The sequence below is a fragment of the Thamnophis sirtalis genome, unplaced genomic scaffold, assembly GCF_051295495.1.
Source record: "Thamnophis sirtalis isolate CommonGarterSnake01/CBP01778 unplaced genomic scaffold, rThaSir2_p1.2 scaffold_4, whole genome shotgun sequence".
Lineage (NCBI taxonomy): Eukaryota > Metazoa > Chordata > Lepidosauria > Squamata > Natricidae > Thamnophis > Thamnophis sirtalis.
The window spans coordinates 92,634,960-92,655,387 of record NW_028261384.1 but is presented as its reverse complement, the minus strand read 5'-3'; the positions used below and the strand labels follow the sequence as shown (position 1 = coordinate 92,655,387).

Below are 20,428 nucleotides of genomic sequence, written 5' to 3'. Positions count from 1 at the left end.
GGGCACAGCACACAAAGCCCTAAAGCATATTTCTTGGTTTTAGTGGGATCTGAAGAGTGAAATATTTTATGGTCCCCTGTGGGAACTATGTTTTGTATGAATGAAACAGCCTCCACTGAATTCCTGAGACCAGAACTTAATAGGTTCCCTAGTTGTCCCAAAATGAAGGATCAAGAGACATTGCCTCAATTGACACCTACAGACATTCAAAAGCAGGACCTCCTTCTTTTCAATATACATATGATGTGTAAAAGATGACCCACCTTCAAAACTAAAACTTCCAGGTGTTCCAAAGAAAGCTTTGAAGATATTATTAGCATCAAAATCTATTGGGAAGTATAGGTGAAGAAAAGAAAAAAAGCAGGTGAGAAGGAATTCTTGTTTAAATTTACATTTACAGTCATAAAAGTTCTGAAAAGCTTCTAAAATATTTTGCAGCATTCATTTTCTTTTTTCTCATGTTTGCCTTGCCATCAATCTCCAAATCTTCTGAATATGCTATTGAACATTAAATGAATAATCACATTCAATTTTGCATAATTTTCATCAGAAAAAAATGTAGAATACTTCTCTCAAAACTTCTGAGTATGCTGACCTTCCTTGTTCCCATTCCCTAACTATGCACCTAAGCACTTTAAGGGTCACTAATTCAAAACCCTCTTCATCACTCACCTCCCATATTCATGCCATCTTCCTCTAGATCCTGGCCACTGTCATAGCGGGCCTTTTTCTTTGGATCAGAGAGAATGGTAAAGGCTTCACCAACTTCTTTGAATTTCTTTTCTTCCTCTTTTTGGATTTCAGCACTTGCTCCACTATGCCGATCTGCCAGAAAAATTAAGATGTGGGGTTGATAGATGAGACAGTGAGAGACAGAGGAAAAAAGTCTAACTGAAACGAGACAGAATAATTGGTTGTAATAACTAGGTGAAAAAAAAGCTGTTTATCAAAGTGATACAAATTTAGTATAAAGAGAAACTTAATTTACTAGTTTATTAAGTACTTTAGCAGATTTGTGTTACTAGATTTTTCTCCTGCCTTTCTACTTAACTAATTACTCAGGGAAAATATGTTAAAAACAAGGCCTTTTCTGAGTCACTTTTCATGTGGATCTGAACAACCAAACAGTTTTGCAATGGAAATGATGATTCTTCAAGTAGTTAGACTTTAAGCTATTTAGAACTTTCAAGATTAATACCAAGGAATCAAATTGTTTCCTACAAAGCCATTGGTAATTAGTGTCAATATTTTAGGGCAGGCAACATATGATCTGAAAATTATTTATTGCACTTTCTAATCTATGTAGACACCAGTTAATTCCAACAAATATATGACATTTTTCTATGATCTCAAGCAGAGAATGTCAGCTTGCTATTGTAACTTGGAAGCAACAAAGATAAGTGGCGTACAGTTGTATGGTCGGAATTATAACAATTCTTCATAGTGTTATAAATGAAGAATTTGGAGAAAATGAAAAAAACCCGTGCCATTATCAAGGAGGAAAAAAAATCAAGGGAATTGCAACTAGAGAGAAAGATCCCCCCCCCCAAAATCCCTAAGTAACAGGAACAAAGAATGATCTGTGGATTCTGAGAAATTAATGTATGCACTTGTACTGAACTCACCCACGAACCCTCTAGAACAGCTTTAGTTTGCATATCTCCACCCCCGAGTTTCAATATCCCATTTTTCCTCTTACTGTGTTTATTTTTCATGGCCAGGAATAATGAATATAAACAAATTCCCAATTAGCTAATGAGTAATAGTAGGAATAAAACAGTGGAGAATTTGGGATTGGTGGCAGGATTCCACAGCTATAAGAGGAAAGTGAACAATTCCAGGTGCTGAGTGGAAATGGAAAACTTCAATCTTGTAGCTTCAGAGAACATAGTGAAAATTGTGTTTCAGCATAAGTGTCAGGGAAGTGCATGGTAGGGTCTTATAGCTATTTTCCTTCAAAGCCAGATGAAGGAGAGAAAAAAGAGTAGGAGAAAAGCCTATAGCCTCACAGTGTTTTTGCTCTTTTTCCATCATATCACATCATTTAGCAACTAAATTTCAGCTCTATTATCTTTCATGATGTTATTCCATAACTGAAACTTGCTCATTTTGTTATACATTGATAGGAGCTTTTGATCCTCTGATGAGGTAAATATTTTTTAGCAGAAGCCATACTGATTTAGTCCCAGTAATGCTTGTTTTTCTTTTTAACAATTCTATTGGCAATATCATTTTCTACTCTGGAGCAAGTCAAGGTTACAATCCTATACATGTAATCCTTGAGTTACTAATGTAACAGAGCCTGTCAATTACATTCATAACCTGAGGATTTGTTAATTGGATCATGTTAAATGAACATGATCCCTGCCTGCTTTATCCAATGCATTTGATAATCAAACGCACAGGTCATTAACTGCAAATGAGGTATCTCAGGGTACTTTGGGGAAGGCCTAGTGCTTCCGACCACCCAAGGCCTCTCCTAACCCACTGAGATATCTCATGTTTCTCCCCCCCCCTCTCCCCCATCCTGCTCTGCTGTGTCTGACTAGCACTGGGCCTCTGGAGAATCACTTACCTTTAGAAGATCTCGATGATCAAGCCTCTCCAGCCTCTCCGCTGTGGTTTCTTCCTCTGCTCCTGGGCGCTCCAAAAGTGGAGTGGTGAGAGCAGAGGCAGAGTGGGACCAGTCCACCTTGCTCAGCTTGGCTGACTCACAAAGGCTGCCTGCATAGGACACCCTGTCCACTTTTGGAGTGCCAGGCAGCCTCGGTGAGTTTGAAGGAGCCTTGAGGAAAGGGGAGGGAGGCCTGTGTGGGTGCAATCTCATGCCCCTAAAGGCTTCCATCCTCTTTGCAAAAACCTTTTGGCATGAAGAGCGGAGGCTGCCTGTGCAGGCCTGCATTCTTCATGTGAAAAGATTTTTGGAAAGAGGACAGAAACCTTTGGGGGCACGATTTAGCATCCCTGCAGGCTTCTATCCCCTCTGCTCAAAGCTTTTGTCACAGAGAAAGGAGGCCTGCAGGGGAGCTATCTTGCAGGCCTCTGTTCTCCACATCAAAAGTATTTTGCAAAGAAGACAGCAGGTGAATAAGATGGCTGCTTTTCTGCCACATGGCCCTGACTCTGCAGATCTTTGAAAGGTAAGTTACAGGATTGTGTGTGCTTGTGTGTGGGGGGGAGGGAATAGGCAAGGGGAATGTTGCCGCATCTCTGCGGTCAATCATAAGGGTGAATGACTGTTATGGAGCTGCAACGTTCGTAAGTTTGGTACTGTATTGTAAGTATTTGGGGGTGGATGTTGTAACTCTGAACCATCGCTAAGTGAACTGTCGTAACTTGAGAACTACCTGTAGTTTCCTACATCCTTTGGAACTTTTATAGCTTTTTGGTCTGAAAGTTTATTGTAATATTATATTTTTGTGAAAATATTAGGAATTTTATATTTGACTTCTTTAAATGTGCTTGGATAAATGCCATGCAGTAATAAGGGGATGGTGCAGAACCATGTGTTTTACAGTGTATTGTGCATAACTGTGTTGAGAGAATTGTAGAGGATGACAATGGAGCAATTATTCCATTTTAAATAGAACTGTAAAAATTGAAATTGCATCATGCCACTTTCTAAACAAGAAAAGAAAAACAATCTTCTTCAGTACTTTAGAATATTCTCCTCTTGCTCCTATTGAAAGGACTCATGGCTGAGCACCCTCGGTTCCAGAGAAGTTGGAACTCTACAACTTAAGTCAGAAGGAAAAGAAAAAGGAGTCCTCAAGTCACTTATTCTGTCTTCTTGACCTTTACTGTAACAGTATCAAACTGGCTGGTGAAAAAAAAAACTCATACCAATGCATATTTTCGAATATTACCATTTTACCAGTTGAGCTCCTAGCACAATGATACTCACAATTCCTGTAATGGCTCAAAAATCGAGCAATATTGTCTTCTGAGACACCTATATTCTCATCCCACCTTTGTTCACCCAATCAAAGCTAGGGCATTGTTAAAAAGGGGGAGAGGAAGCTCTCACACTAAACAAACAAGACAACAGAGGAGCCTTAGTAAGATACCTTACATTATCAAATATATTCCCTTCATGACATTCTAGTCCCCTCAGTTGGAGAATCTTTGAAGCGTTAACAGTGGAACTGGGGCAATAGGTCTTGTGGATTTTTTGTACCTGGGTGATGCATTAGGGCCCGTTTCCGGTATGCCTTTTTTATTTCATCTTCAGAGGCATTCTTATCCACACCCAGGATCTTGTAATAATCTTTCCTTTTACTCTTTTTCAATTCCACCTGTGAGTTCTTGAGTAGCTGTTTGTGTTCTATAATATATCAGAGGGAAAACTTTTTAGCAAGAACAAATTACATAACAAAATGCATTTCTCCTCCAAGCAGGCTAAATAAGAGGAAATTCAGGACTAATAAAGTACATATTGAGGCAATATACAATACATAAGATTTGCTGTCATTAGATAAGATGATGGCTCCAAAATTATTTATTTTTAAAAGTGAATAAATTAATTGTAGATAAAGCTATCAACAGCTGTTTGTCTAGAATCTAATCACATACTATTAAAAATCTCCTATTTGTCTATTTGTAATCTTTAATTGACTGACTGTGCATCATAGGGTAATCATTTTAGAATCAACGTACCTCAAATGGGTTAACTTAAAGAATGTGTCCAAAACCTGAGATCTATAATTCCAGTAGAACTGAAACTTGGCTGCCACAGTCATGTGATCATCATTGGGGAAGCTGGCAGAAAGTTGGAAATCCAAGTTGGCTGCCAAGTAGGTAAGTGGCTGCTACTGGATGAGGAAGCGAATAAGGGAGTCCAAAGGAATGGTGTGTGTGTGTGTGTTGGTGTGTGTGCATGTACGAGAACGTGAGCGCACACAGGTGATGTGGCGAGGATTAGGAAAGGTGCATGCGGTGTGAGACAATATGAGGAAGGCATGGATAGGGCCAGGGAGGGTGTACACAGAAGTGGGCAAGTGGTAAATAAGTATGTATCTCTGAAAGGATGACCCAATAGAGCTACTATGTTTTAAATTATACCAATGAGGTATAATTGCTATAATCCAGGTTGTAGAATGGCCTTAGGCATGGAGGCCTGTGCAACTGCTCTCGTTCAGACAAACCTACCTCATAGAGCTGTTGCTGGGGGAAAAAACAGGAGCGGGCACTATGCATGCTGACTTGAGCTCTTAAGTGAAAAATTGTGATATAAATCAAATAAAATTGTCTGAAAATAATAGTTAAGATCGATTTTCAGCAATATTGAGCTAGTATACCTATCATCCCTAGTCACTATAAAAGAAGTTGTAGCCTGGATTATCCAATAAATATTAGAAAAGGCCAGTCAAGTCCAGAAGCAAATGCTCTATGTTTACCTTTAGTTTTCTCTGTCTGGTAAACTTTTTCATAATCTCTCACAGCATCTTCATACTGCTCTGTGTCCATGTAACTAGGCAGAAGTATAATTAACCTTATAAATCTCAAAACAAGCTACAAATTACATCAGATTAAGTGAGAAAAAAAATCAGAAAATGACTTGAGCTAAAGGGAATGAAAAATCACTCCTATGAGCAATATCTACGTTCCTACCAAGTCGGAGAGAAAGTACTGTATAGAAAAGTGATTTACAGAAAATCAAATTTGATATGATGAGCAACATGACCTGATTTCTAGACTACCTGAATAGTACTGCAGAGTATGCAGCTGAATCTAGCAATTCATGGAATAGTTTTTGATCTGGTACATTTTAACACCAATTACCTTGTAATGAGATCTGAAGTGAACAGAAACAAGAATATAATTCTAAACTTCTCAAATGTAAAAATGAGAGAGCAGAAGTACATGGAGAAATTTTTCAAAAAGGAAAACATCAGCAACCACTTGCAAATATAAAGATCCTCTGCCCTGTCCCATTCTGTTTTTGTTGAAAGGATTAGCTGGTGACATTATAGGTAACATTATCCTCATTAAAGTATCCACTGAAGTAGTATCCAATTACCTACTCAAGATTACTCGTTTTCAAACTGCTAGGTTGGTAGCAGCTGGAGCGAATGAAGGACGCTCGTCCCCACTACACAGCAACACTTAGGTCTCGAACACAGGCTTGCTAATTGTTAACCCAGCATCCTAACAATGTGAGCCACCATGGTCCTCAATCCTCATATTTATGATCTCTGGAGGTCTGTATAGCTAAGGAAAGCTGAACATTAAACATTGCTTAATAACCAAATTGTTGGCCTCAGCTGAGGTCGCTAAATAAGGACTACCTTGATATTCTTCCCAAGTCAATCAATTCACTCAGCTAATATTAGATATCAGGATACCTCAAATCAAAAAATGAGCTGAATCTTCACTACTTCTTAAATTATTAGACCAGACTTCCCTAGCATTATTTGGAATTGTTCTTTCTAATGATAAATCTGCCTGCCACCATTTTTTGTTCAGTCTATTTAAAAAAAAAAAAACTAAATCAGGTTATTCTCCTGTCCTTCAAATTTAGATGCCCATTCTTACCACTGTGCTCTTCTTAGATAGGCCTTGATGTATGTGTCGTCCAGTTTGATAGCACTTGTACAGTCTCCTATTGCTTCACATAGTTTTCCAAGCTGGAAGGCAAACATCAAGATTAGGAACTAAACCCTTTGGCATTATTTTTAATCATTTAGTCATTTAGCCCTTCATGGTATTGGACCTGGGTACTTGAGAGACCGCCTGCTGCCAATTACCTCCACTAGACCGATTAGATCCCACAGATTAGGCCTCCTCCGAATTCCATCCGCTAGCCAGTGTCGACTGGCGACTACCCGGAGGAGAGCCTTCTCTGTGGCTGCTCCGACCCTCTGGAACGAACTCCCCGTGGAGATTCGAACCCTCACCACCCTCCAGGCCTTCCGCAAAGCCCTCAAAACCTGGCTGTTCCGACAGGCCTGGGGCTAAAGAGCTGTTGCCCCCGTCTCGAATGGTATGACTGTTGTGAATTTTAAATTATATATTGTTATGCTTGTTGTTTTTAAATTTTTTTGTCTGTATCCCCCTTCCCCGGTTCGAGTTGTGAGCCGCCCTGAGTCCCCTTCGGGGGGAAAGGGCGGCATATAAATACAATAAACTGAACTGAACTGAATTAAGAGTAGAATACAATATGTTTCAACTTCAATCTTTATTTTCTTTGACAGGTTTCTAAGCAAATTTAGATCCTGGCTTTTTGATTCCTTATAATATACCTATTTAATATCATATTAATATTAAGATGATTATTGTTTAAGATTTAATCTTCAATTTGATTCATAGTCTGGAACTAGTAAAAACGTAAACAATTCAAGTCCTAACCAAGGACCTAAGAGTTATTAAGGTAATGTCTGAGTATATAAGCAGTCCTGAGTAAGGTGGTGGTTTTTTTTTTTTTTTTTGCAAAGTCAGAATATTCAGGTCTGATAAGTTCAAAATTTCCATATATCTAGGCAACCCTTTGGGTATTGCTCCAAAGCCTCCTATTACTACTGGTTCAACCATTGATTTCTTCCTCCACAATTGCTCAACTTCAATTTGCAGATTGCGGTATTTTGTTATTTTTTTCTAACGGTTTCACTTCAATTCATGCATCATCTGGTACTGCCATATCATTGAACCAGGCTTTTTTCTCCCACAAGTGATATAAGCCGTGTTGTGGGCCAGATGTCTGTCTGTTTGGATTCAAAAGTTCCATAAGATTTTGACCTGTTCATTTTCAAGAACTTCATCAACTTGGTGTTCCCAATAATTTTTGCAGCATTCGAACTCAAAGCTTCCAATGTATGATTTTGGCAATTCCATCATGACATTGTAGATAATCAGTTTGTGAGATTTTGCTGCAACTACTGATAAGTGATCCACTGCAATGAGCAACTATTTTTCTTGTTGCATAAGCAATGTTTGCTGTTGTTACTGACCTGTTGAGTTTTTGCTTTCATGGAATTGGTCTGCAGGGCTTGTTCTTGGGCAGCCAAAATGAAGCTTTCTGTTTCTTTCTTCAGCACCCCCAATCTCAATCATCTCCATGTTAGCTTTCTATCTACCTTTCCTTCAATGTCCTTCAGGTATTGATTATGCATAGACTTCTTTTTCCAGTTAGAAACTTAATGCTGATATTCTTATTTTCAAGAGATGTCCCTTGTTCTCCTTCAGAAGCTCTTTTGTTTTTATTTAGTCATTTAAGCCATGTTTTCCCTCTTCCACAGTTTGTTTCATCTGTAAAATTCTCTCCTACCCTGAGATTTAGGCAAGTACAATTGAACATATCACATTTTGGGTGCAGAACATCGTGCATTATCATTGGTTTTCTTGTGTTTCACTCCAACTTATCAAGTTCTAGCTGCATCCAACTAATTATTCCAGTTGAGTATCGTATGATAGGCACTGCCCAGATGTTAATTGCCTTTATGGTATTTGCTCCACTTACCTTTGATCTCATATTGTTTTTGTTTATATGAGCATTTTCCACTCTAGTCACCTTTACAGTGCTTTCAACCTGTTTTATCCACTTTGCATTCCCATTCATTGTGCTTCTTCTTGTTTTCTCACAAGTTCTTCCAAAATATCAGGGTATTTTCTTTGTTCTTCTTCACGTTTCCTTGTCTCAAATTACTTAAATCCAATCAATTTCTCTTTATTTTTAACTCCAAAAGGATTTTCAACTTTGGCTTTCCCTTAATTGGTATATTGTTTTCAATTTTCAAGCCTTATTCTTTAGTAGCAACATAAACTGCTGCACACATTAGCTGTTTGATCTAGTGTTTCTGTTTGAATAATCTGTGCAGCTTCATTCCCATTCTTCAATAATTTAGCCAAATTTCTTTTACTAACTTGATTCAGTTTTGGTAATCAAATTCTTTCCATGTTTTCTATCTGAATCTTTATTTTCTTTGCTAGTTCAGCTCTGGCTGTTGGTTCTTCAAGAACGAATCCAGCTCTTGCTTCTTGTTTCTCATCTACTTCTCTGATTTCTTTCCTTTTCTCCACTTATTGCTCCACATCTAAATTATCTCTATTATCAGTTACACTTGAGTCTTGATCTTGTGCTGTTGTTGTTGTTATTATTATTATTATCAATTCAATTCACAGTCTGGGTAAATGAACCAGACTTTTTTCTTTTCCATAATAATGGTGTCAGGTACGTTATGGGCCAGATTTCAACAGCTATAATATTTTTCCTGCTGTTTCCAGTACTGCAGAAATGAACAACTAAATGCATTAAGCACTCGATAATTTTTGGAAGCTTCAAAATGCAAGAGACAAAAAAAGATAATGTCTTCTAATTATGCTTAGTGGTTTTCTTTCTAACCTTGGATGTTTGTAGAATGACTCTTTGATTTTATTCTTATTTCATCAGTTCAGTTAATCTCCACAAAAAAAAATTTCAGGTTTTTAAAAATACTGCTTACTTAATTCAAAAAGAATACACTGTGATACTCAATTTCAGTATCACACAACAGCAGCTGAGTTAAAAATTAAAGAGACCTTATCTCCACCCTCCATGTTTATTAGTAATCAAATTGCTTTTGAGACAAACCCAAATCACTCAGGTACAGTACTTGTAAATCTAGAGTTCAGCTAGAACAAATGCTACTGGCACCACCATGGTTCAACTCTTTGACATACAGTAAGATTTGTAAGGATTTAAATAAACAAGCAGACAGACATAGAGGCATTGCTATTCTGAACAATTTCTCATCTTTGTTATTTCAGGTTTCAATGGTAAGAAGACTTTTTCCAATCTGGCCTTCCTGATCTTTTACAATTGAAGCTTAAAAGATTCTTCAAGCCCCTTTCTATTACACATTGCAATAAGGAGACAGATTTGAGATGTCTCCCACATTTAAAACTGTGTTAGAAGGCTTCAGAGAGATACCTGATCTAAACAAAAAAGACTCTACTTGGGCACTTACTTTAGAATTAACAGTTCCACGATTGCAGTAGAGTTTGGCATTGGTTTTCCTGTTGTTTGGATCTATTGCTAGAGCCTCTGTATAAAGTGTGAAGGCCAGCTTATAATTCCCTTCCTTGAAAGCCTTGTTACCTTCATCTTTCTTTGCTTTCAGTGCTTTGGCATTCTGAAGGAAGAAGTGGGTCAAAAGATAATGAAAGTCTTTGAGTAATTAAAAAAACCTTGGGCTGACTTAGCAAATCTTTGTTGGCTAACTCACACAAAGATTTCTATTAAAGAATTACCCAATTCCCAATCTCAAGATCTAGCAAATGGAAATAAGTGTTTTGGGCACATCTCAATATATTGCCAAAGTTGCACAGAAGCAACTTTGAAAAAGCAATGAATAATGTTTGGAAGGAAAGAGATTATTATGCAGATGATAGGATTTCTTCTTCTCTATTCAGTTTGAAAATACTCAATTTAGCACCTGCTTTAGTAATGTAATAGCAAAAGCATATTTCTAGCTGCTACCTACCACCATCTATTTTCCTTTGAACATGGCATGAAGTTTAGCATTTCCAAAGTAATTCTTGGGACCCCTTTGGAAAAGTTCGAGTAAGTCAAGAGTTGAACCTCTGCATCTTTGAAGTATTTATTTAAAACATTTTTAGCAACTCCAGGATGCTGTAACTAGTAGCATCCTTTACCACTGGACGTTGGGGTTGTGTATCAGCAAGATCTGGAAAGCCACACCCACACCCAACCTGTCAAAAAGCCCATACACCTCCTCAGTATTTCTTTTGATGCTTACACGGCAGGCAAGGCAGGCTTTATCGTGGTCAGGAGCCATTTTTAATGCCTGGACGAAAAACTGTACAGCCTTCTCGATGCAGTCCTCATAGTAAAGGCAAAGTCCTCGGACATAGAGAGCATCAGCATTTGTTGAATCTATTCGCAAGATGTCACTAAATACAGAGCACAGGAGCAGGGCAAAAAATAAATAAATCACAGGACAGAAACAGAGTTGGGTTCATAGTTATTCTCAAACCAAGACACCAATACTATAAAGAACTGTAGTATAACAATATGTGAGTACTTCAAATAAATACATGATGTCTCACTTCTGTAGTTTCAGACAAGGACAGCATCCTTTCTAGCACTGTCTTTCCTTTTCTCTAATTCCTGACACTAACTCTTCCAACCCTTTTATTCTAGTGGACCATTCCCATTTCCATTCCAGCTCCCTTCTGTCAATTTCAAAACAAGTATACCCATATTTTTTATTTATAATCACATTTGTATAGTTCCCATCTCGCATTATGACTTTGGGTTGGTGTACATATTATTTTTTTAAAAAACTCCTATTGCATTTATTTTGTTTCCTGTCGGGGCCCTTGTGGACACAAAGATACCTCTTTAGAACCAAAAATGCTTTGGTCAATTATGCACACTGGTGGGGAAGTTTTAGCTTCCAAGATTGTTCATTTTCATTAAACATCAATGTATCCAATTTGCTGTAAATTCTGAACCTGGCAGAATGGAATGATTAGAATAGTGAACTTGTTCAGGCAGGATTGAAGTTGTCCTCATCCTGTCTTTGTGGGTCTTCCGATAGTTCAGCTTAACAGGAAAGGGTAAAAGAAGTTGATTTTATTTCTCAGTGCCTTTAACCATATCCTTGTTGATTCTCCTCAAATTATTTGAGGATCTTTCCATTACTTGATTTGATTTCCATTCCTTTCCTTTTCATAATACATTCCAGTTAGTAGTTTTAAAAGATCTGTTTTTTGCAAAAATGAACAAACCAAAAACACACAAACATATATTCCACTATAATTTAGAGAAATAAAAATTGGTTTCAGTGCCACTGTGTCTTCTCAATACTAGACAATGAAAAAGCAGAGCTCTAGTCTTTTTGTTAGAATCAGGAATATGAGCTATTGCCCTCAGAGTTAACTACATTATTATTTATACATATAGGCTTTCCCATAAAACCTGTTGTAGTTCTTACCTTATAACAGACTGGGCTTCAGAATAGCGACCTAGCAAAGCTAAACATTCTGCTTTGAGGATTTTGAACCGGTGACAGGCAGGGGCAAATTCTAGAGCACGATCCATACAAAAGACAACCTGGGGAATAGACACAAAAGAAGGACGGGGGGGGGGGGGGGAACAAAACAGAACACAAAAACTCAAGATATTGGTTTGGCGGCAACCCTAAGCCCTCTGAAGATAGGCATGCAGCTTGAATAATCTGTTATAATTAGGAGTTCTGCTCTGAAACAAAATTCAGAATAGGCAATAGGCAAACATTAGTATCTTTCTCATTTAACTCATAATTTACAAAGCATATGGATAATTTTTGTATCTCTCAGCAGTGTTTGGTGTCAATAGCAATATGTTTGTTCAGAGGCAGCATACCCACACTGCTGGTTTCTATGGACAAGATTGACAAGGGAGGAACATATCAGCGTAAGTCTGAAATCTGATTTCATAGATTATAAAATAAGTACACATAGATAAAGGTCTTTTGGACAGGATCCATATCTCTTGCAAGTTAGCCTAACGTATTTGAAATTTTCAAATACCAAAACTTGGCCCCTCTCAAAAGTCTTATGAACCTTTTTATGAGGGTATGTAGAAAGGTTTAAGAAGCACAAATACCCCCTCCCCCTCAAGTAACTAAACTGCTACTAGTCTGTGATTAAGGCCATTCACATGTAACACCTGGTATCAAACTTTTCTAACTAAAAGCATTGGGAAATCTAACCCCAAAACACAGGTAAGGTGAGGCTATTCTGCAGGTCTGATTTCCAGAATTGGAGGAAAATTGTGGAAAATTGTATGAATGATGCCTTTCCAGTATGCAACAATAACTTCCCATCTATACATTACTCTTGAATGTCTTTATTTTGTAAGTGATGCTTAGTTGAAAATATGCATGTAGTCATTCCCAAAAGTACTTGCAGAAGAAGCACATGTTCTTTATTCATAGAAATTATTGGGTGAAACTTGTTCTGGGAGCAAAATAAACCTAAACCCAAATATGCCACAACCACAAAATGGGGGAGGGGGATTGTGAGTACTATCTAAAGATGCAAAACATGAATATGGACAGTACATCAGTGATGGCTAACCTTTTCCTGGCTCTGTGCCCAAAATGTGCACGCAAATGCATATGCATGCACCTGAACTCCCAAAATGCAATGTGCATGCTCCCTGTGTGCTGCCCCCCACATGCACCCCACCCCCACATATGTGTGTGCAGGCCCCCACACCCATGCGCGGCAGATACCCGATGACCAACTGGCCAGCGGGAGGTGCACAGGCATGCGTGGCAGAGTTGAACTGAATGTTTATTCAGTGCCTTGTAATTACAGAAATTTTGATAAAAACTGAATTAGAAACTCAAGACGTTGAAAATAATAAAATAAAAGTGGCTTCAATGAAGCAGCAGCTATTATGACAAATGAAGAACTCAAATTTCAGGCCTCAGTACATGTTCTCATGGTCTGTCAGTTAGCTGCATATGAAGAGGGCATTGTTGGTTTGAGGCTCAGCTGGATTCTCAAATTCCCTTCCCCCAACTCTTCTCACAGGTGACATCACCACTGGGTGCTGTGGAAAGTGCCAGCGACACACCAGATGATGGAGCCACAAAAAGGAGGAGCTTCTTCTCCAGAAACAAGGGACATATTTGATAGCGCATAAACGACAGAGAAGCCTAGATAGAGCTTGCTCAAATCTCAGACAAGGCAGATTTCTTCCTTAAGACAAACTTCAGATTGTCCCTGGTGAACCAGCTGCTCTTGGCAATTAGAAAGCAGCTAGTAAGAATTCACTAGGTCAGACAGAGGACTTAACATTGAAATAGTGGGACCAAACAACAATACCATCTTGCTGAAGAGCAATTAAGACAAATTTGTTACTCAAGAGAGACAAAAAAAAGGCAGAGAGGTTTGAAATACATGTGGTGGTGATGGGGAGAAATCAAACCTGTTTCCCATTCATGAAATGGCAGGATGAGATTTAGTAATTCTGAGAGCAAGAAAGGAACCTCATGACCCCAACTAAGCAAAATAGGTCCCCCCCCCACCTCATTACACACACATACATAGACATCAATTAATCTTTATCACCTTTCGGAAGTCCCGTTTTTCAAAGTCAACTTCAGCAATTTTCTCATAGTCTAGAACAGCTTTGGCACTCTTCAGCTGGAACAGAAGGCATCATATCGGATTAGAAATATTAACAATTTGTAGTATATTAGGCATTCTGTTTATTTAACTACTGAATGAATTCCCAGGGTTCTCAATCAGCTATTAGCTGAGAGCAATTCTGAGAGCAATAGATGTATCTGATGGATAGCAACACTGGGGAGTTCAATGTAATGTTTTAAAGTTCATATTTATTTGAACTTCATAACTATACCTCTCTTTTGATGAACAATGTTTAATCATCGCACACCCCGACACCTGCCTCGCTGCCTTCTGCGGCCGCTTCTTCTGTGGCTGCTTGCTGCCACTCACACATATCACTCTGGCCTCCATTTTGTCTTCAGATGCCTTCCGGCAGACATCTATAACAGAACTTTGGATTGATCCAGAGTTCTGTTTTCAGCTGCAAGATGTCTTCAGGCAAAACGGAGGCCAGGGCAATGAGTGCGAGTGGTGGCAAGTGGACACAGAAGAAATGGGCCAGCAGTGGGCTCCTGCTGGGCGGGGCCATTTGTGCCATCACCGTGAGGTAAATCAATAATTAGAACCCTTAAAAAAAAAGGCCTAGCCATTTTTTCGGGGGTCAAAAGAAAATAAGACCCAGCCTTCTTTTTGGAGAAACATGATAATACATGCTAATACAAGATGCACACAGTCTTATACCCAAGATATCTTCAGGATGTATGTTATGATTAAGAATCAAGTCTCTAGCATACATAGTTTCTAATGTCATGAATATATTCAGGCAATATTTAAGATATGCTATAGCCCTTGCGGGCAGAATTTCTATCCTCTGTTATGCATACAGCTAGAAGGACTATAATAATTATACTTCTCAACAAAGCAACTGTTTACATAAGTATTTACACCCACATTTAAAGGAGTCAGCATAATACAGCATGAGTCCTCAAACTGGGAGTTCTGACCTCTAGGATATCAAGAGTGATCTACAGGAGGCGGGATTTGTAACTATCAGACTAAGCCTGACAGATAAAGCGTAAGTGCTGCCAAAAGATTTCCACACTTCGTCTTAGTTACACTCACAATTGATTTGTAGAGATAAAAGGGGTAAAGTCTGGAGCAAGTTCTGAGACATGGCTAAAACTGAAGGTGTTTTTCATTGTCAAAACCATCCATTTGTAAAAGAACTGTGATTGAGCAACAGCTGTTGATTTTTAGGATTTAAATACATTCAGATAATTTCAAAATCCTGGTTAATATAATACACTAATTGTATTAACTGTGCACTTAAGGCAAATGGAGGAACAAATGCAACAATACACACCAGGAGGAATAATCTTCTATTTAATATCTCAAATGTTTTTGTGTCATGTACATATATTATGTACATTAATTTTTAATCATATATTGACAGAATCAAAATTGTATCATTTTAAGAAATGGTTTAAGGACAAGCATTGTTCCAATAAGAACATGAGGGGTTTTAAAGAAAATTCAGAAATTCCATATACAAAAAGAAAAGGAAGCTTTCTCACCAAACAAAGACTGGAAGAGATACAATGTTTCTTATTCTCACAGACTTATAGCCAGGACAAGGGACAAAATGTTTAATTCACTAATGTCCTGTGTATAACTGAAAACTGGAATAACTGTATACATTCAAATTGAAATTTAAAACTGAAATCTGGTGTTCAAAAGCAGTGTTAACTAAATTAATATTACCCAGTCTAACATATCTTGAGACTTTTATCAATCAAACACGGGCTGCTGAACTAGATCAATCACCCAAACCTCATATTTAATACCTTACCTCTTGCTCTGCTTGTGGATTTTCATGATCCAATTCTATAACTCGTTGGAAGCAGCGACTGGCAGCCATAGCATTCCCCAGAGATAGGTGGCACTTTCCCTCTCTTAGATGTCCCTGAGAAGATGAGAACATTATGAAAGCATGCCAGTATGATGAAGGATCAGGAGAACTACATATGTGAGTCACATACCTTCAGAAAGCTATCGTCCATTCTGACTGATTGCTGAGCATCCCCCAGGGCCTCCCGAAATCTGCCTAACATCATGAGAGTGGCAGCACGGTTTCCATAATAACTGGCATTGCTGGGACATGCATCTGAAAGATAAGAAGCAGAAAAAAAACTCACTTGCTCTGTATCATGCCTCTTTTTGAAGGCATTTTCAAAAAGAGAAAGCTACGTGCTATTCTGTAACATTTTGAACTCGTTCTCTCCACAAAGTATATTTTACTTTTTATTTAATATTAATAATGCTAGTAAAAAAATTATTTTGATATACAGAATAAACTGGCCAGTTTGCACAGATGTGCAAAGAGCATTTGTTTATGCCTTTGCTACAGAAAATATAAAGAATGCAAAGCAACTGTAGAAAGTTAGTACCCACCCCTCTCCTAGAAGAATGAAATATTTTGAGAAATATTAAAAAGAATATTATATTTCCCTAAAGGAGAAACATGATCTTGGAAAACAGTCCCCACCTTTAATAGCCCCAGCAGGATTGGGCCATCCTATCTACAAGACCAAAGACCTTAATTCTCAGGATGGTAGGATTAGCCCCCACTCAAGATCCAAACCAGGACAGAGCCATTAAGTCACAACAGGAATTACTCACAGAACACAAGCCTCTTCATTACATTATCATCTCCAAGTTTCAACCAAACCTGGGAGCTCAGACAACTTCAGCTATGATCTTGCATAGCCACATGGGAGTCTGACAGCAACCAATAGAATACATGCTCTTGCCACAAGAACAGGAAGCTCAATGGCAAAGCTCAAGAGAGGGTATAAATAACCCTCACCCTCCACTCCATGTGGTCAGCTGCACCAAGACCATGTGTTTGATGGTTCTGTTTCATTAAACTATCTTTCCAATCAGTTTCCATATTTCCAATCTTTCCCCATTTGGAACTGAACCAGATGGATATTTTTTCCAACACAACTAAAAGAGAAATAGGGCAATGGCTAACCACTATTTAACTCATGAAAGATCTATTTTGGTTTCTCAATCAAATATGCCAGGGTTATTTCCCCCAAGATTTTTCATAACTACAAAGAGTAGTATTTTGATATTAAGAAAGATCTCTATGTTTATAGTAGGCTGTTTATACACTGTGTTCTAGACCCAAACTGTATCTCTAGAACAGCCATAAATCAGAGAATATAACCAGAGGTGGGTTACTTCTGGTTCAGATTGGTTCAGGTGAACCGGTAGTGGTAATTGGGCCTGGGTCACGGAACCGGTAGTGAGGGCTGGCCGGCCACGCTCCAGAACTGGGCCACTCCAATGCTTGCTTTGTCTTTGCCACGTGCATCATAGCCTAGTCCCCCCCCCAAAACTGGCCAGCATCTCCCAAAGCTGCCAGCATTGCAGTCCCCCGCTCCACTTGAAACTCCAAGCGGCAAGCGGAGCAGCTAGAGTGAGCTCTCAGCACTTTTTCCACTGGCGGGGAAAAAATGATGATGGAATCTTCGTTCACCTTTCACCAGCTGCCTGGAGGTTCAAGCAGCCAGGGGTGGTGGTGGCGGGATTGGTGAGTTCCAAGGGTGGGTTTGCAAACAAGGTGCAAAACAGCTCTCAAAGAAAATGAAGTGGGTGTGGCGCACCCAGAGCAGCCGCTTCTTCACAACAGACGAGGACGGAAGAGGTGCCTGCTTCGTTCTCTGGCCCCTCTACTTCCCTCACTCAGCTGCTACCATCAGGGTGCTGCCAGGGCAAGTGGTGTGTGTGTGTGTGTGTTTGTATGTGTGTATAGGGAGGGGGACAGACTGTTCAGTGCTGAGGTAGTAGCTGGTGGGGGGACGCTAATGATCAGCGCCTTTGGATTCTCTGCCTGGTGTGTGCCAGACTGACCAATCACGTCACCTTCTCAACCTTGGGAACCTTCGGTGCCGGCTGCAGCTGCCCACTCCTCCCAGCTGCCAAAACAGAAATTTTTGCTGGTTCAGTAGATGTGGCTAGGTGGGGGGGGGGGGGCATGTGACTGAGTGGGCATGGGTGATGTCAAGTTGGCCATGCTCACTCAGTCACATGCCCACTCACCTAGCCACGCCAACCAAATTGGTAGTGAAGTGTTTTGAAACCCACCCCTGAATATAACCTAGACGGATATACTGATATACATGAAAAATCTTTACTCTGCATTCATTAAATTGTTTACGGCATTAGAAATGCTGGATTTGACTGCTGTAAAGAATTATCCACCTAAGCCAATTCATAGCAGAACAGAGACATTTCTAACTGAAGGCAATAAAGGCCTTCAGGATCTATAAATGGGTGTGCCCAAAGGTCAGACGTCCCATCCCTTTCCTTTCCTTTTCATCCTCACCTATTGCTTTTGTATAGTAGTTGTATGCTTCATTGTAGTCCTTTCTGACATAAAATGCATTTCCCTGTTCCTTGAAGGACTCTGCTTCTCTGAAAACAAAAGAAATATAATCTGAAATGCAGCAACCTTGAATCTAAGCAAGACAGCAGTAAAGAGATGATAGATTTATCTTATCTTATCAAAAAACTCATCCTGAATAACAATAGCATTGGTACTGGGAAATGGATCATGCTACTAAATGCACCTTTCTTCATAAAACATTTATTCTCTCAATGATTGCCATAATGAATCAGTAAGATAGCCCTTAATTAATAATAAACATAATCCCATTTCTATTAAGAAGAAATGTGGTTAGCATTTCTTACGATTAACACTGGTGTTACCTAGATATTTGGAACCACTATGCTGTTGTGGGGAAAATATGAGGAGGAAGCAGTATTAGGTATGTTTGCCGTCTTGAGTTAAAATGCTAAAAGTAATCAAAGTGGGTAAAATAAATAAATAAAAGCTAAATGTGTAAATAAAAGTAAACAATCCCAGAAGAAGCAGTGATAAACCATTTCTGTTGTCAAGAATATGTTTTAATGTATCTTTAAAAAATGCTATGGAATTCTGGAAACTGCATAGACCACTGATTCTCCTCTACCTTAATAACAGCTTTGAGGATTGTCACTTATTTACATGTGCACAATTCTAAGTGAAGCTGCATTCAGCTGAATTATTCAAGGCTCTACTCTAATGACTGGAAGAGGTGTGTGACAAATTCAGGATATTATCAAACTATGTTAGAATGGGAATATAGCAGTCTGGCAAGCAGGCTCTTTACAGAGTTCTGAATTTATCTTCTTAGGGGTGACAAGGAATGCAGAAGACCTTTTGAGCAAGCTGGAAATCCAACTCCCAAACTAGCTATTGCAACAGTCAACCCTAAGAAACAAAAAACACCCTTGAATTCAAGTGAATGGCTCTAAATTGGTTTCTTCAGTGGAATCCCACCCCCTAGTACTCCTGGAAACAGCTAAGTAAAGCTGTTTGGCCTGGACAATGCAAGCTATTTAGGGAGAAAAAAATCTCAAGAGAGAAAAAGAACAATGGAGGGTTGTATTGGTATGTGTTAACATGGTTTAACCTCATTTTGACCTCAATCCACTGGCCACCCTCTCTAGACTCCTACCCTCGGGCAATTCCCATTAGAATGGAGTTTAGTAGATTAGATTGTAAATACAATCAAATGAAACCAAAAACATTTTATCTCATCAACAGGCTGATGGAGGTCAAGGCCTCCATACTGCTCACCCTCAGTGTAGTCAATCATGTTTACTTCAAGAAGATTATAGTGCTCTTGATTTGCCCTAGCCTACAAAAATATTAAGACTTACGAGAGGAATGGCACATGTAATCCAATAGGTATGATAGGTTCCATGTTCCCATTCCCACCAGTTTTAACTGTGAATATGTGATTTGAAAATCATTAGGGATATGTGTGTGTGGGTTATTGCCAAGAAGAGATTAGAGGCATCCACATTTAAGGCTCACCACAATTCTTCATAGCAAGCAAAGGAAAATCAGAATGTAATGAAACTATTATTGTATAACAACAGGATATGACATCATGGTTTGATCTTGGGACTTTTTAAGTGTAAACAAATTATAACTCCACAAATAGGTCTATCAGAGAAAAGTGGTTTTGTTAAATCTGAAATGAAAAGTTCTTATTTTTTCCTTTGGAAAACAACAAAACAGAAAAAGGCCAAATCACACATTAGAATCATGTGCACTAAAATCTACCAATTTTTATATATGTAGTGAGAGTACTATGTTTTAAGATGCAATTTTAGAAAAAGAGTCCTGTCCTTGTTTACTAAGGACTGGCTGCCAGAACAAGAGGGAAAGTCAGGATCTCCTGATATCACAAATGGTTGTTTCTGCTTCTAACAGATGCCATAGTCTGAATGAGGTCATTCTGCAAAGCTT

The 20,428-nt window shown here is 38.8% G+C and overlaps 1 protein-coding gene across 3 annotated transcripts in view; it reads right to left on the bottom strand.

The window, feature by feature from the left end:
• Window positions 1–20,428, bottom strand: part of DNAJC7 (DnaJ heat shock protein family (Hsp40) member C7) — a 35,173-nt gene that overhangs the window by 6,190 nt on the left and 8,555 nt on the right. For 2 of the 3 annotated variants that reach the window (XR_015696419.1, XM_014052702.2), the window contains exons 2-13: window positions 18,455–18,543; window positions 16,101–16,225; window positions 15,911–16,024; window positions 14,062–14,136; window positions 11,934–12,052; window positions 10,734–10,887; window positions 9,942–10,106; window positions 6,535–6,626; window positions 5,397–5,470; window positions 4,178–4,324; window positions 673–825; window positions 264–326 (exon numbers count right to left, since the gene is read on the bottom strand). Coding sequence is in view for 2 of the 3 variants with exons in the window: in XM_014052702.2 (XP_013908177.2) it covers window positions 264–326; window positions 673–825; window positions 4,178–4,324; window positions 5,397–5,470; window positions 6,535–6,626; window positions 9,942–10,106; window positions 10,734–10,887; window positions 11,934–12,052; window positions 14,062–14,136; window positions 15,911–16,024; window positions 16,101–16,225; window positions 18,455–18,543 (1,370 nt within the window). In the remaining variant the exon portion in view is untranslated. The remainder of the gene's footprint in view (window positions 1–263; window positions 327–672; window positions 826–4,177; window positions 4,325–5,396; window positions 5,471–6,534; window positions 6,627–9,941; window positions 10,107–10,733; window positions 10,888–11,933; window positions 12,053–14,061; window positions 14,137–15,910; window positions 16,025–16,100; window positions 16,226–18,454; window positions 18,544–20,428) is intronic. The other variant, XM_087713404.1, reaches the window with a different exon arrangement.